Raw genomic sequence first — 13,318 nt, forward strand, 5'->3', positions numbered from 1 at the left:
AACGCAAAAAGCACTCGAAAGCTTTCAACGCAAAAAGCACTCGAAAGTTATGTACGTTAGAAGTTGCAGGAACCATAGATTTTCTACAGTGCATTCAAGTTCAAGAGAATGCTTCCTTCCTAGCTATCACACCTCATCTTATGACAGTACTAAGCTCGGAGGTTGTTGACTTGCTCGCCAAGCTGGCTTGTTCTCGTTCAGACGTTTCGTCACCATGCTAGGTGACATCATCAGTAGAGCCTCTGATGAAAGCAATGTTATTCTACTCTGCTTGGAATTCATGCTAACATCGCTTCATCGGAGGCTCTGCTGATATCACTTAGCATGGTGCCAAAACATCTGAATAAGAATAAGCCAGCTCGGCGAGCAAGTCAACAATCTCAACTACAACCTGAGCTACAGATCTTTGCCAACAATTTAAGTAGCATGATCTCGCAGCCATTCAGTACATTGTACAGGTAAACACTGTATTAGCTCTTCATGTGAGCAATGAATGTTGCCAGGCTATCCAACTGTGAAGCATGCCACACAGTCAAGTCACATCCTCTGCCCACCTGTAATTCACTACCATGTACTATCTCGCAGGTGGCACTGGAAATAAAACCAGGAATGGGACTCTGCCTAATTTTCTTCTATGTTCCCAGGAGAAACAAATAGAATTGTTCAACTTGTACTTTCTCTGTGCCCAAGATCAGCTAAACAAATAATCTCCAAAGTAAATTTCAAACCCCTGGTTGATAAAATGTGATCATACCTTAATAAAAGCACCATGTTTTCCAAATCATTAGAGTCAAATGGCATCTCCTTCAGGGAGCAGAGCAGCTCTAACTCCTTGATTTTACTCTGGAGAAAAACAATATTACACTGAATTTTGGAATCAACGTATCAGTTTTCAAATCAGCATGATTGTTTGATGGGTTAGAAATTAATTGCTTCCTAAGTTCAGGAACAAGAATACCTATTTAGTAAAGTTTCACTTTCGCCTAATGCCAGAACTAGTTTACAGAATTGGAGTTAATATTTCAGAGTAATAGTTAGGGAGTGATACATCTGTCAGATGAGGAGGTGGACACAAATTTCAGAGTACTATTTAAAGAGCAAGAAACTCTCCTGATGTCTGATCAACATTATTTCCTCAAGCAACATTAGCAATCCTGGAAGACGGGCTGCAATATTTTTGAAAAAACAACAGCGATACTTCAAAAACTAATTAAGACAGTTTTCAGGGATAGAGGTGCACCATGCTGGACACATCATCAGCTGCTGGAAAATTGCAAGTCCACTATCTCTATTCTGTGGACAAGAACTCAAAAAACGAGGCACTTAAGGTTTGCAAATTCAATCTTTGCAACAGCTCACTAAATCAAAACCGAATTGCAGAAGTATCTCACTCTAAACAATTCATAATTATATACACCTCATGCAAAGGCATGGGATTGATTATTTACTACTTCTGAACTACAGGTTGCTTTGTTCTTTCAAACATTCTGGGTAAGGTGGAAAACTAATTTTGCAATGAGCTCCTGCAAGAAGCACTCAAGAATTGAGTTTCTGGCTTGCAGATACGGAGCATTAAGTAAGCAGAAGTGCTCAGCCAAAAACGTCTCAGGACCAGACAGAAATTAGTGCACAGGATGTCCTGCAACTCCAGAAAAAGAGAAACCTGTACACGTTGGAAATCTGAACCAAAACAAAAAATGCTTAGAAATAATTAGGACAAGCGACATTTGTGAAGGAAGAAACAGAGTAAAAACTTCAGGTTGCTGACCTCTCATCAGAATATCAGGTCAACCTGAAACATTAATTCTGCTTCTCTCTTCATAAATGCTGCTCAATGTTTGCATTTTCAGATTTTACCCCATTTACCTCCCACTCACATCCGAAATGGAAAGCAAAAGCAACACCAGCTGATACTTTGAAGTCATTTTCACATGCACATTGTGGTCAATGTACTGAATTTGATTCCCCACATTTCCACTGAGACCTGAGGATTGAGATGTCAGTGATTTTGTTTCTATGTTATTAGCAAAGATGACTTCAATCGTTTTAAATTCAAATGCTAACCTCATTGAAGTGATAGTCATGGAAAAAAGGCAGATTGTTTTCTAGTTTCCCTTGCTGACAATCTTCCATTTCATTCTGCCACTTTTGTTCAAGCTCTGCTACACTCTACGCGATAACAAAAACAATGAAAGCAAATGTAAAGATCATCTTTAAGAATAAACCAATCTGAGAAAATGTCTAGTTGTGTATAATAGGATGAGAGACATTTGTACAATCTTAAGTTGTTAGCCATTCAACTAAAACTAGGCACAACTTATTCAAGTGAATCACTGAGAAAATATTACATACTTCTTTCATACATTGGAAAAAACATTTGAAAGAGATAATTTGAAGCAGTATGTAAATTTAAACATTCTCAGAGATTGATGGCCTTTTTTGGCATAAAGAGCAGTGAGAATGAATGAGAATGAGTGGAAAAAAATCAGTTTTAGTTTAAATTTCAGTATAAATGAAAACTGTTTTACAGTCAAATCTGGGGTTTCAGGATAAATTATGTTTCAATTGAGCAAATATTTACCAACTGTTAAATATACTTGCATTATTAAAAATTTAAACTTTCTAAACAAACATGCATAGAATCTTAACATTCATTGTTTGATTTACATATAAAAATATGTGATTTCACATATTGAAACAATTTATCAATACAGAAAGGCTTTAGGGAACCCATCAAGATTCTTATTCACCAAACTGAAAACTTCTAAAATGCTCCCTCACATCCCCACTTCCAGAAAGTAGCACTGCTGAACCTAAAACAGACATACCAAGGTTCACTTCTGCTTCCAAATTTACCTGAAGTTGCCTTTCCATAGCATTAAGTTTTTTGAATGTTTCTCCCATTATTTTACACAGTAGATCATACTCTTCGAGGTGTTCCTCTCGGTACTGGAAATTAATCAGAGACTGCAGTGCATCAATCAAATTCAAATGTTTGATTACACATGACACCACCATTTCTTCCATCACATCGGGCTGAATCACTTCCCTACAATCAAGAGGTAAAACATATCGTTAATGACCAAGCTACACTTTAAAAGCTGCACCACCAGAATAATTTCAAGTAATGATAATCTAACCCTGAACATTCCATAAATAACCTAACCTCTAACTGCTTTTGATTGCAATTGGCTTTGGCATTGTATTCTCAGTGAGAGAAAGAACCGCAGATGCTGGAGTCAGGGTCAATACAGTGTGGAGCTGGAGGAACACAGCAGGTCAGGCAACAGAGGAGCAGGAAAGTCGACGTTTTGGGTTTACTGTCCTGATGCAGGGTGTAAACCCGAAACGTCGACTTTCCTGCCCCTCTGATGTTGCCTGACCTGCTGTGTTCCTCCCGCTCCACACTGTATTGACAATGGTAGAGTAAAGATTGTATTCAAAGCTCCATCTATTTTCATTGTAATTAAATATTTTTAATGCTATTTCTGTAGAACTGACCATCTCACAATAGCAAATGCCCAGCACTATGGCAAAATGAGCCAAAAAGACCATGAAGGTTCCAGGTTTGAAAACCAGTCTTCATTAACAGAAGTACTCTGGGATAACAATGTGGTTGCTGCATGTGGTTTCAGTGGCTCCGAGCTGGGAAAGGCTGGAAAAAAATCCACCTTCTACTTCCACGATCATTACACAACTGCTACTGGAAAGTGCAAGTGTGTGGATGTCAGAAGTCAAGAAAAAAAAAAGGCTTAGTAGAGATGCATCCTCCATCAATGAATAACATGCTGCTAGCACTCATGGAACCATATCACAAGAGCCCACTGTTTAACCACTGTTAAACATCAGAAGTTAATGGGTTGGTTAGACAGAGTCCAAGCATATACTCTACTGAGTTTTATTTCAACTTGCACGTCACAAAATTCAACATACTGATTACTGTGTCCCTGCATACATACACCTAATTCTCATCCAATTAGCTCACAACTAACATATAACTATCATCTGTTCTCCAGCATCTCTGCCAAACTTTTCCAGGTAAAAAGACTTTCCCTTTTGCTTTTTTTGATCAAGTGATATATATTTATACACACCAAATAAATGAAAATCAAAACAAAAAAAAAAGACGACGACAAAATATTACACTCCCACTTGGTTTTTTGGTGCACATTAAAGTTCCAGACTTCTTTTTCTAGTATTTCTAATAGTTTCTTAGAGGTTGCTCCTTTCTTTCTAAGGAAATCAGATGGTTGACTGTTGCTCTCCACCCTTTCAATTGGGAAATTTCTTCAACCTCTAGCATCTGTTTTAAAAGTGCAGTGTTGATCTTCAGTCTTTTTATCATTCATTCATTTCATCAAATGTACATTATGACATCAAAGTACCATTCAATGGGTATTACTGCTGAATTTTTAAATAATTTCTTCCGATTATACTAAGGTTAACGCTATATCTAGCATCTCAATACAATGAGACTTCCTCTTACTAAAGGTTCATTTTATTGCTCTTCTGATCTTTTTAAGCTTCCTGAGCTAAAAGGACAACATTTACTGACTTTGGTCTGGAAAAGAAAAATCACAAATCCACCTGCATTTGAGAATTTAACACAAAGATTTACATAAAAAAAATTAAAAACAATAAGTTTCATGTTCCTGGTATCAATTTTTTCAATGTTTTGTTTTTCTGAATATCTTCAGACTTGGTTTTCATTTTTGTACTCAACTGCAAGATCTCAAAACTGGCATCTAGCTTTGTTTGGGTGTGCAGCCAATTCGCTTAATTTAGAGTTCACAACTCCTCCAATTCAGTTTTTGAAGCTTCTGCATTATTTCACGATGCTTTACATTGACCAACAGCATCTTGGCGAAAACAGAAGTTGCTGGAAAAGCTTCCTCGGTTCTGAGGAAGGGTCGCTGGACTCGAAACGTTAACTTTGGTTTTTTTTTCTTCGCAGATGCTGCCAGACCCGAGCTTTTCCAGCAACTTAAAGCTCAGGTCTGGCAGTATCTGCGAAGAAAAAAAAACCAAAGTTAATGTTTCGAGTCCAGCGACCCTTCCTCAGAACTGAGGAAGCTTTTCCAGCAACTTCTGTTTTTGCTCCGGATTTACAGCATCTGCATTTCTTTTGGTTCTTATTTAGCTATGTGGTTAACATTTTCAAGTTAAGATTACTGATGGAAAACAAATTCTGCTGAGTCCATATCCAATGTATTCAGAGGCTCCAAAAGCCTGACTTTCAATTTTAAATTCTGCATTATGTCTATTTATGACAATGTTTTAAAATTCACTGCTCATAGTCCATAAGTCAAATGCACATGCATCAAGATGTTCGGCCAGTAAAACATGACAGGCTTGCACTAAACTAGAGACAGACCAATTTTAATAAGATGGACCTTACCATAAGTATCAAACTCTGGAGGCATAATTTAGGACATAAATGCATTTATTTAACTTCTAAAGTGCCCTCATTATGCTTGACACCTCTTTTGGACAGTAAAGAAACACTTCCTCTTTGAACTGATCCCCCTGCAGAAACATTGCTTTAGTATCAATTGAGCCACATTCCAAAGTATTGCTGCTGAAAAAACCAAGAAAATCTTTAAAAAAATTATTTTCCTGTCTGAGGTGAATCTACTCATATCTTGGACCCCAGTTTTCCTCAAAACTTCATGCCACAAGACTTGCTTTAACCTTATAAGTCTCCTTTGCTGTGCATATTCATTTGAAAGATAGGGCTGGCTTTTCCCTAACTGGCACCTCTATGTACACCCCAAAGTCTCTCCAATTTGGTAATTTTTGCTGTCTGACATCTTTTATAACCTTGGAACCTAATTAATTCAGTCTCAAGACTCCTGGATCATATTGGCTTCTGTACCTAGTTGCTTTCATGCAACAGCAAAATACTACAGATGCTGTACATCAAACAAAAACAGAAAAGTCCAGAGAAACACAGCAGGTTTGGCAGCATCTGTACAGAGAGAGAAACAGAGTTAACAGAGTTAACATTTTGAGTTTGATACTCAAAACTGCAAAACTGAAAGTGGTTAGACAACGGTGGTTTTTATGATGCAGACAGAGGGGAGGAGGAGTGAGTGGAACAGATTGTGATGACACCCACAGCAAGAGAAAAAAGGAGTGCTAATGGTGGTAAAGAAGCAAGAAACGGGTATGACAGATGGAAAACAGAGGTCATGCTCTGAAGTTGTGGAGCTCGATATTGAGTCTGAGAAGCTGTAAAGTGCCTAAACAGAAAACAAAGTGTACCCCTACAGTTTGTGTTGAGCTACACTGGAATATTGTAGCAAGTCCAGATGTGCCAGAGACAGAAAAACTGGGAGAACAGAATGGAATCCGACAGCACGTGAGATGATGTAGTCAAGGTAACTGTGGAAATCAGTGGGTTTGTAATGGATGGTGGAGGATAGCCTATCCTTAGAAATGGAAACAGTGAAGTCAAGGAGGGGAAAGAATATGTCAGAGATGGACAACAAGAAGTGACAAGGCCAGAAATTGGAAGCAAAACTGATTAATTTCTCCAATCCTGGATGACTTCATGAAGCAACACTGAAGATATCATGATATGTAATTGAATAAAAGTGAGAGTGGAAACATGAGTATGATGGAAATATGGAACATTCCACAATCTACAATGTGATAGGCATAATTGTGACCCATAAGAACTAGAAGCAGGGATAAGCTATTCATCCCCTTAAGCCTGATCCACTACTTGATACAATCATGGCTGATCACATCAAGGCCTCAACTCCATTTTCCTGCCCAAACTTCATAATCCTTCAATGTTAAATCTGTCTACCTCCTCCTTAAATTTACTCAATGTCCAGCATCTACTTATCTCTGGGGTAGTCAGCTCAACAGATTCACACCCCTTTTAGAGAAGTAGTGTCTCCTCCTCTGTGTTTTAAATCTACTACCCCTTATCCTGAAACTATGACCTCTCATTTGAGATTGCCCGATGAGGGGAAACATCATTTCTCGGTCTACTTTGTCAATCCCCTTTAGCATCCGATATACGTCAATTCGATCTTCTCTCATTCTTCTAAATTCCAAAGACTAAAGTTCCAAATTTCCCAATCTCTCTTCACAAGACAAGTTCCTCATTTCTGAAATCAATCGACTGAATTGCCTCCAATACAACTGCATCCCTCAAGTAAGAGGACCAAAATTGGATCCAATATTCAAGGTGTGATCTCACTAATGCCTTGTATATTTGCAGCAACACTTCCCTAATTTTATACTCTTCTTTTAGCAATAAACGCCAAATTTCCATTTTCCTGCCATATTTGCACAGTAGTTTTCTGTGATTCATGCATGAGGACCATCAGAGCTGTACTGAGACAATCTACATTGAACAATTCTGAAGTATCTATTTTGATAATATGTTACTTTTCTACTCCTCTGTCCCAAAAAATGGACAACCTGACATTTATCCACAACTGACTTCAGCTACCAATTTTGGCCCATTCACCTAACTTATCGACACCTACTTGTAAATTTTTCTTCCATCTTCCCTCTTCCATCAGGGAGAGGATACAAAAGTTTGAAAACACATACTAACAGATTTAAGAACAACTTCTTTCGCACTGTTACCAGACTTATGAACGGACCCCTCATATAGTAGAGCCAATCTTTCTCTGCACCTTCCCTGTAGCTGTAACACGAAATTGTCCTCATGTACTTACATAAGGTAGGATTTGTCTGGTTAGCACACAAAACAATACTTTTCACTGTATCTCAGTACGTGACAATAATAAAATCAAAATCAAGTTTCTTATTTCGTCATTGCAACTTAGTTTCCAAACTATTTTAGTGTCATCTGCAAATTTGCAGTCACCCATAGCTTCATCTTTGACTTGGAGAAAGTGAGATGATTTAAAGGAAATCTTATTCAAAATGCAAAGAAGCTCAGCCAGGCAATGGAGAGTGATGGTGGATGAAAGCGACTTCTCATACTTCTTTTCAAGGAAGGAGTGCAGAGCCTTTAGAAGGGTTGGACATGTAGAGGCAGTGCGCATTCATAGTGAAGAAGTGGTAGCTGGGTTCAGAAAACTGGAAATTGTGGAATTGACACAATGCATCAGAAAAATCACAAGTGGGGGTGGAAAGAGACTGAATGGGGATGGGAGGTAAGAAAATAGAATCAAGATAGGAAAAAATAAGTTCAGTGGGGCAAGAAGAGGCTGAAACGATGGGCAGTCCTGTTTACAGATTTGGGAAAGATGTAGAATTGAACTGCGCAGGGTGGGGGTCTCTGAGCTTTAAGGGCAGATCTCTAGAGGAGCAGAGGTCATTGACAGTCATGGAAATAACAGTTTGAGGTTGGACTTTAATGCAAAGTCGGTGACACTCATGATCTGTACTATGTTCCTTGACTTTGTTAAGTTATGTTCTCAATCTTGCTTTCGCTCTGTCAGGACTCTTACTGTTTGATCTTCACCCTCCTACTAATGGCATTCAACAGATTGTGATCTCTTTCCAGAGAGATGTTCACTCCCTGGTCCACTGTCTGAGTATACATGCATTTTGTGCTTCATGTTTTAATCCATGGATCTAATGTCTTGCTCCTCATCCTTTACATTCAACGAGTGGTTATACTTACCAGTGGCTTTCCCTGCTTTACTTATATTAGTTTCATTTCTCCATTGACTAGCCTCTTCTCGTAAATATTTGACCGTGGTTCCCACTTTTAGTAGCTGTCTTTAGAGACCGATGCCCTTATTTTGATTGTCAGAACTATTTTTCCTTCATTAGTATCAATTGTGACAAAAGCAAAATATTACAGATGATGGAAATCTGAAAACAAAACTAAAATGCTGGAGAATCTCAGCAGGTCTAGCAGTATCTTTGGAGAGAGAGAAGCACGCAAGTTGAGTCAACATAAACATTAAGTCTGTTTCTCTCTACAGATCCAGCACTCTGTTTTCATGTCAATTGTGACAGTCTGACCCTTGTAGCTCTGCAAACATATGGTCACGAGAAGTGCCTGGTTCCTAGTTACTTTTATACCTCCTTTAGATTCTATAAACTTGTAACCTATACCAAGCAAGCCTAAAGAATGAATCCAAACAGTCTGGTTAACATGCTGTAAAATTACTTTCCCATCTTTACAAACAAATTTTCCCATGCCTACCCATTCAACAAACCCCTTCTTTTATAATAAATCATATCTCTGGCTGAAATTGGTTTGCAATGGCTTTACATTATAAAGTTCACCAAATTCTCAGACTTTTGACTATAATGAAAACCTTGCTGCCTGCATGCAGTACATTCAAATGCTAAAGGAGAAGTTGAGCTATTTGTTTCCCCTTCCCAAGCAGGAGGGCGATCACTTCTTATTAATGGCACTTTAGGATTTCTACCATAAGTTAACTGATACGATCTATATTCTGCATCTAGCGATATTTTTAACATTTGAGGATGGATGGGCGGGCGGGCAAATAGCCTATGTAGTTTTAAAACAACTAACTTCTTATATTTTAAATGTAGAGTCATACAGCATGGAAACAGATCCTATGTCGATCAAGTTTCCCAAACTAAACTAGTCCCACTTGCCTGCACTTGGCCCATATCCTTCTAAACCCTTCTTATTCATGTACCTATCCAAATGTCTTTTAAATGCTGTAACAGTACCTGCATCTACCACTTCCTCTGGCAGTTGATGACAATAACACACTAACTTGCTAAGAGGAGAGGTTCTGTTCCGTTTGAGGAACGCAATATGTTTCAGTTATATGAATTGCAAATTCACAGGTTCCCAAATACAACTGATTTGTTATTTTCCAGATACAGTTTCATATACACAAAACCATAAGATGCAGCAGAAGTGGCTCATTCAGCCCATCAAGTCTGCTCCATCATTCAATGAGTAGATGATGGTTGATCTGATAATCCTCAACTCGACTTTCCTTTGTCCAATACTGCACAATCAAAAGATACAGCCACCAACATATTCATCACGAGGCTAGAATCTTCTTGTAACCAAGACAGTGCCCTTTCTTGGATCAGTGTCTCCATCACCTTCCTCCGAACCTTTTGTTTTGTGTTTAGTTTTTAATAACCTATCTTAACCTTTCGGACAGCTCATCTTATAATTGTACTTTGAATCACACAAAACATGGTGCGACTCCACCCTCAGGAATTATGTAGTTTATTCTTTTATTGTAAGTCGCAAGTTCTCTTCGATACTCAAAATTGTCAAAATCATTTCTGTCCTCATTTCTTTCCATTACAATTCGACTTTTGCGTTTATCGCTTCCGACCTGTATCCTAGTTGATCTTACCAGTCAATAACATGGTGTCCTCCATTCTCTGTTGTATGGGCAATTGCCCATTTGCCCTACGAAGGCTGCTAGAATGGAATGCTTTGCTAAGAATTTTTTTAGTACTTCCGACATTTGTCCCAGTATCATGTATTTACCTACAAATTTAAATCCTGTCAAAGCTGTCTAAGCTTAATATTTTGGTACACTAATAACTTAGATGCCAGCACAGACTGAATTTCTGAATAGAATTTCTACAGTCTTGTTATGCAATCTGACTTCCATATGTATTATTCTATGGAACTACCCTCACTCTTTCTGACTGTGTCAAAATCTGACCATGCCTCATAAGCAGTTAGTAAGCCACCTTTCAATAAACTTTATTCATGGAAGTTCATACTATGTCCAAATCTTCTTCAGTTTGCAATTCAGTATCAATTTACAATTCTAAAAAAAATGCTTCTTATCCTGCTTTTGTATGGTGGAGAAAGAGCCAAGGCCATTTTTATTTGCTTCAGTAAAGAATGAACACAGTTCCAATGATACTTAATTCTTTTACCAATCATAAGGTTCACATTCAGAAACTGGGGATGGGTATTCAGACATTGATACTTCAGATTTTGGTTCATCCATTTCTCTGCTGCTGCTGCAAATCTGCAAACGTTTTGGTTACAATAATACCTAACTCTAAATCTTGGACTTACAAACAGCAAACCATCTTTATTACTGTATGTTAGCAGAAATTAAAAGGTTGGTTAGACCAAGCATTTACCTTCCCGGCTGGAGTTTTATTTCAACTTAAACATTACAAACTCAACACTGATTACATTTTTCCCTATATTGTATATGCATGCACACTCCATTCACTCTCAATTATCCCTTAATTAACTTGCAATTAACAATAACCTGTTTTAAATTCCATTTGGCTTCATGTTTCCCAAACCAGGAAATGAGAGTGCAAATGTAGAACAACATAACCGAACTAAGCAGTTTGTTGAAACATTCAGTTATGTAGACTGAACTATTTATTCCTATAATTGAATATGCTCACCAAATAAATGCCCTAATACCTTAATACACTAACCTTTGCATTTTAAAAGGTAGAACCACTGATATTTAAGGGATTATACTCACTTAATACTTGGTCTGAATTGAGGCCGTGCTCTGCCAGATATTTCCCTGAGCTTTCCCATAATTCCAGGAGGTAGACGAATCCTTGGCAGATCAAAGTAGTGCCCAGTTAATGGAGGTGGTGGTGCGAGTGCATCACATGGATATGTGAACTCCTGGTCTTCCTCGATAGTCAGCGGCAGAGGAGAGGGACTTGGTGTCAACGCAGGAGATAAGGCACCGTTAGCTTCAACCTGCCACTGGCATCTGTAGCAAGAATATTGAAAGACGTAAAGATATTTAATTTTAGCACAAAAATTTCACATTTTACTTGCCTACTTCGCAAGAAAATGCATTCAAGTTGAGCAATAAGTGTGCTTGGCATGGGTGATTACAAATGTGCAGTCACCAGATACCTTTTCTGACACCAGGTATAAACAACAGTATCCACTGGCTCACCTTTGTCACAAAATAAGCAAAGGTAGCTCACCTAACTGAATAACTAACAAATTTAAAATTAAATTGCATGCGACAAATAGAAACCTCAAACCTCTCCAACCAATAGATTGTACATGTCAATCAAATGCTGAAAGTCAGATTTAGTAGTAAAATTGCAAAAGCATTAATCACATTGGAGCTTTTGCCACAGTGGTTCTCTCTACATCACTGTTCCAGAAGGTCCAGGTTTGATTCCTAATAGCTATGTCATAAAATGCCAGGTTCAGCAAATAATGATCATAAATCATACAGGTTTAATGAAGTTGCAAAAGCCTCAACCGTGAAAGTTCTCAACTTTTACAATGAAGACTTTTTTAAAAAAAATCTTTTATTTTATTTATTTGGGGAAAAGATTCAGAATAAAGAGTTATTCATCAGAACTAGCATGTACTCTGAATGAAGTGCTTGTTAAAATACTCACCTGTTAGCAATTAACATCCTCAAATAATTAGTTACTCTCGGGAGGGCTCTTGTGGCGGAGTGGTAGTGTCCCTAATCTCTCAGACAGTATTTAAATCCCACCTGCTCCACAGGAGTGTAATAACATCTCTGAACAGTTTGATTAGTAAAACTGATCAGTTACTCGCTTGCAAAACAGTGAACTTGCTTATCAAATGGCTTTCAATCTATTTTTTAAGAGCTTAAACATAACGCATATTTCAATCAAAACATAATATTTCAATCGAAACAAAAAAATTACATTACTTCCTTAGTAATGAACCATGTACTTTTTGATGTGGTGGTGGGGGTGGGCGGGATTCCTAGTCAAGATAACTGTATTTTCAATTGGGACTGATTGTTTCTGGCCATATAGTAATCAATTTAAAATGACAGCAATCCCATAAAGGATTTAATTGCTTAACAGACCTTCTGTGGTTTTAAGAAGTTTATCAGAACACTGTTTTATGAGAAGATTGTCCTGTATCCTGTAGATATCTTGCAGTCTGCAAAAGAACGCTAACTCAATGCAGTTGAGAGTTTTGAAATGTTGTGCCATACCCCTAAACTCATCTGGTCTCGAGCCAGTTAATTTCATATTGGGATAACAAGGTGTAGAGCTGGATGAACACAGCAGGCCAAGCAGCATCAGAGGAGCAGGAAAGCTGACGTTTCGGGCCTAGACCCTTCTTCATTGTCCCCATTATCAGTTTATCTCCTTCCCTGGCTTACAATCAGCTATCTTTGTCTGTCTAGCTGCCTCTCTCTCAGGGTTCCATCTCCACCTATCTGATCACTCCTTCTCCACCCCCTCCCCAACCTCCTATGTCAGTGTACAGACCACCTTTTCCTTGCTACTGTCAATTCTGAAGGAGGTTCACTGGACTCAAGATAACAAGCTGTGGAGCTGGATGAGCACAGCAGGCCAGGCAGCAGCAGAGGAGCAGGAAAGCTGACGTTTTGGGTCTGACGCGAAACGTCAGCATTCCTGCTCC

At 38.3% G+C, this 13,318-nt stretch overlaps 1 protein-coding gene across 1 annotated transcript in view; it reads right to left on the reverse strand.

Annotated features, from left to right (window-relative positions):
* LOC109921568 (probable E3 ubiquitin-protein ligase HECTD4) overlaps positions 1–13,318 on the reverse strand; it is a 126,527-nt gene that overhangs the window by 42,912 nt on the left and 70,297 nt on the right. Inside the window, exons 17-21 of the mRNA XM_048611736.1 lie at positions 11,960–11,973; positions 11,412–11,654; positions 2,857–3,049; positions 2,065–2,169; positions 755–843 (exon numbers count right to left, since the gene is read on the reverse strand). Coding sequence (XP_048467693.1) covers positions 755–843; positions 2,065–2,169; positions 2,857–3,049; positions 11,412–11,654; positions 11,960–11,973 — 644 coding nt within the window. The remainder of the gene's footprint in view (positions 1–754; positions 844–2,064; positions 2,170–2,856; positions 3,050–11,411; positions 11,655–11,959; positions 11,974–13,318) is intronic.

The sequence above is a fragment of the Rhincodon typus genome, chromosome 24 (assembly GCF_021869965.1).
Source record: "Rhincodon typus isolate 14 chromosome 24, sRhiTyp1.1, whole genome shotgun sequence".
Classification (NCBI taxonomy): domain Eukaryota; kingdom Metazoa; phylum Chordata; class Chondrichthyes; order Orectolobiformes; family Rhincodontidae; genus Rhincodon; species Rhincodon typus.